Below are 3,768 nucleotides of genomic sequence, written 5' to 3'. Positions count from 1 at the left end.
TACTTAAATGCCTTACTACAGTTAACATGTTTTTAATTCACATAAGGTGTGCTGATGTATTATATAATATATATTATATTATAAAGATTTGCTCTATTTTAAAATGTCAATGCAGAGAATATACAACGGAGCCTTTCCTTTAGTTTAAACACAGTCTGATGTAAGTCTAAAAGCATTCTTCACCTTGTGCAAGCACTTCCACTGTTACTTTTTGGCTGCATATCGGTGAATTTAATTAACTTTCAGTTCGAGGCCACCACCTGCTTCTTCCATTGTTTTAGTTTAACCGACAGAGCACAGAGACACACACAAACTCTGGGAAGTTATTTGGATAATAATATCAGTATGCATCTCTTTTAGATATTTGAAGATTTGCTTTTTTTTAATGCCTTGAATATTCTATTTTGAAAAGTCAGGATCTGAAGCGAATTCTCAGACGGAACTACATGAACCTCGCTGGAAGAATGTCTCATTCAGTGTCTCATTTATGACAGCTTTGCAAGCTGCTCATTTCTGAACAGCTTTTTGCATGGGATAGAAGCATGTTCTAACACATAAGTTTATTCAAAAGCAAGAATTTTAAAAATAAGATGAATGCCACATTGTTTCATAAATGAGCCTGTTAATTAAACCACAGATACATGTATCATTCCACATCCTGTAACCAATAAAAGCTGCTGGAGAACCAAACCATGGCGGATGTTAACAAAGGCTCTTGCCTTTAGCAAAAGTGAAGAGGAGAGATAATTTGGTGGTATTCAGTTTGGTAATAAACATTATGTGTGCGTTTCCCGCAACTTCCTAAGTTTTCAGGAAGCTCTAATTTAGATTTCCAGATAATTTGCAGTTTTCCTAGAAAAAGTTTATGAAGTCCACTTAGACTTGAGATTGCAATTTATTCTCTTATAGTCCAGCATTTGGGTGAAGATGAGTACGTCACAGTTGGGGAGACGGCAGTGGTTCTGTTGAGAACATCGCTTGTGGCTCGCATAAGAGTTGCTGAAATCTTCGGGAACATGGACTCCTAGCAGATCAATGATACTATTTAAGGAATCTTTGCTAAAACTGGAAACCTAAACGCTTTCTATCTTAGCCTGTGGCGCAGCCGATGATGGCCTTTCATTTTCTGTCATCTTTGTCCTCTTTCTTTGTTTTTGGAGGGGAGAATTAGAGGGTCTTTAACACACCCATGCATGTTTCCTTTCCTGTGCCAGCTGAGAAGTGACGTGTGTCCTAAGCTGGTGTCTATCCACGTACTAACGATATGAGTTTGTCGTGGTTGTTACCCGGTTACTTCCTGGCTGTGTTAACTTCTCTGAGGGGCTGCGTTTAGAATTTTGGGGGAAGTTGTCTGAGAACATGACTGAGCAGATTCAGTAAGACTGAGGCAGAGGACAGTCACCACTGAGCACGTTGTCACCACCACCCTCTGAGGTCAGGAGATTCTGCTCACAGGTGGAAGATAACATGACTAGGGAGTCTTTGTTTTGGGGTTTTTTTTAAAATAAAAATAGTATTTATGTACTTTTAATGTTTTTACTATGGAGACTTTTAAGTACACACATGTAGCGAGAACAGGGTAATGAGCCACGGTGTGGCCCACGTCACGCCTATCTACACGACAACAGTCTGCTTTTCTGTCCTCACCCCCACCTTTTCATGCTGTTTGCAAACATCTGAGGCTTCTGTCATTTCACCCAAAAATAGTCCAGCACACATCCCTGGCAAGAATGGTTTTTAAAAGGTTTATGAAGTTGCACTCCTTTGGGAACTTACAGATTCAGGGACGGTTATGTTTTTTTCTTGTGTTGCAATTATATAAGGTTGGTTTTCTGGTCTGTGTGAAAAAACAAGACGTGCCTTCTGTGAAGTACTCAAGGAGGTGACATCCCAGAGCGTGGCCACGTTGGCTGTCCCCGTGGCAGCACCCAGGCAGTGCCACGGGGACATCCAGCTGGCCTGGCCCCAGGCAGCCATGTCCCAATTAGGATATGGCCTTGGAAGGTGGGTCCCCAGGCTGTGCTGGGTGCTAAACGTGCTCAGAATTGCCCTGCCTGTGTTGTAGCTGAAAATGTGTTTTATCGTTAAGGGAGACACTTAGCAACTCTGGTGTGTGCTTGTCTGGACTCACACTAACCCAGAGCCAGGTGGGTCACTGTTGAATCACCAAACAGTGACCTCCATATGTTCCTTCATGCTGAGACGGCGAAAGCCAGACATGCCCGCGCTGTGACAACCCCATCCTCTAACTTCATGATGTGCTGCATTAACTTCACTTTAAAGAAAACTGGGGTGAAAACAAACTTGTTAAGTTTCTAACTATTTCACATTTCAAAATACCTTGGAAATAATTATGTTCACTGAGTACCTAAGGACCAAGTAATTTTGTATGATGGTCAAGATGCTAATTTGTGTTTGGTGTGAGGCCCTCAGATCATCTTAGGCTAAATGGGAAATTTTATAACGTGATTAATTCACGGTAAGTCTACACATTCTTCCCTTTTCAGAAATCCAGTCGTCATACTGATTTGTGTGGCCATATAGGTGTGCCCCGTGCCCTCGCACTAGCCCTGCCTCCCAGGAGGAAGGTGCCTTCATGGGACACTTGTGTGCATGTCTCCGAACGCCCCTGGCTTTCTCACGGCTTCTGCCTCTTCAGGGACTCCGTGTCTGTCACCCGTCATGCCCCCAGCTGGCTTAGCCTGTAGGGATGCGGTCCTGTTGTCTGTAGGGTGCGGCGCAGAACTTCCCTGCTGGGACGCTTCCCTGTCCCCGGTGCCTGCAGATGCACCCACCTCCATCAGTCTCTGCCGTGACCTCCCTGTTGGTACAGGTTGCATCCATCTATGCTTGTCCTTAGTTGTCTTCTCTGCTGGGCTAAGACCCCCCAGGACAGGGCTGCCCTCTATGTGCCTGATGCCCAACACACAGGACTCCAGTGCATGTGGGAGGGACAAATGATCACACAGCTGGTGCGTCCCCAAGTCCTTCCAGTGTACTGGATATCACCTGTGCAGCCTCTCCATGCAAGACCTCTTTTTGCAAAATCCACAAAGGATCCTGCTAAAACTTTCCTTCCTAGAGCAACCTGCTCCCTTTTCGATTGTTGGCTACGGTACATGGAAACCCAGTCATCTTACGTTCCAGGGTTGAGAGCGCCTATGCTTAGGGTACACGTTTCGTTGTTAGGATTTGTATTTCTCGGGAGTCTGTCTGTGCACTCCTGGCTGGCTCATAGCCCCTCTCCCAGCACAGCCTGGGAGCAAGCAGGCTTGACTGCTGTTCTGCATCCTAGCGAGATTTGTCATAAGAAAAGGGAGTTTTGGCTGAGGGCTGTAAGGAGCAACGGAGGATGTAATCGTCCATAAACCTCCGCTCTGAGGCCAAAGCTTGGTCAACTGTCATAGTACTTCACGAGTCACAAATGCTTAGGGGTGACATGTTCAATCCCTCAATTCTGTTGATCACATGTGCTCAGTTTCAGCTGACAAGTCCCCATGTAGAAGCAGAAACCAGAGCTGTAACTGGATCTGAAAAGTTTGAAACTCTGCCACCATCAAGGAATAGAGCAAGATTTGTTTTCCTACCCTAATTTTAAGGTTAAATGATTTCATCTGAAACTTAAATTTCGTATTCTATTCAGGCAGCTTATCACGTTTTCATCTGATCACGTTTCCACCTTTCTTTCCTAATTAAAAAAAAAAAAAAACAACATAGTTTAAAAAGCACAGTTTATCAGAAATTACTAGACAATTTTTAGTTTAACAA

The 3,768-nt window shown here is 44.0% G+C and overlaps 1 protein-coding gene across 1 annotated transcript in view; it reads left to right on the top strand.

Annotated features, from left to right (window-relative positions):
- Positions 1-690, top strand: part of SPHAR (S-phase response (cyclin related)) — a 1,490-nt gene extending 800 nt beyond the window's left edge. The window contains exon 2 of the mRNA XM_008585190.1: positions 396-690. Coding sequence (XP_008583412.1) covers positions 396-517 — 122 coding nt within the window. The 3' untranslated portion in view covers positions 518-690. The remainder of the gene's footprint in view (positions 1-395) is intronic.
- Positions 691-3,768: the final 3,078 nt, after the last annotated feature.

The sequence above is a fragment of the Galeopterus variegatus genome, unplaced genomic scaffold (assembly GCF_000696425.1).
Source record: "Galeopterus variegatus unplaced genomic scaffold, G_variegatus-3.0.2 Scaffold3485, whole genome shotgun sequence".
In the NCBI taxonomy this organism is placed as follows: domain Eukaryota; kingdom Metazoa; phylum Chordata; class Mammalia; order Dermoptera; family Cynocephalidae; genus Galeopterus; species Galeopterus variegatus.
The sequence above is the reverse complement of the archived record's forward strand: the minus strand, read 5'-3'. Positions and strand labels throughout refer to the sequence as shown.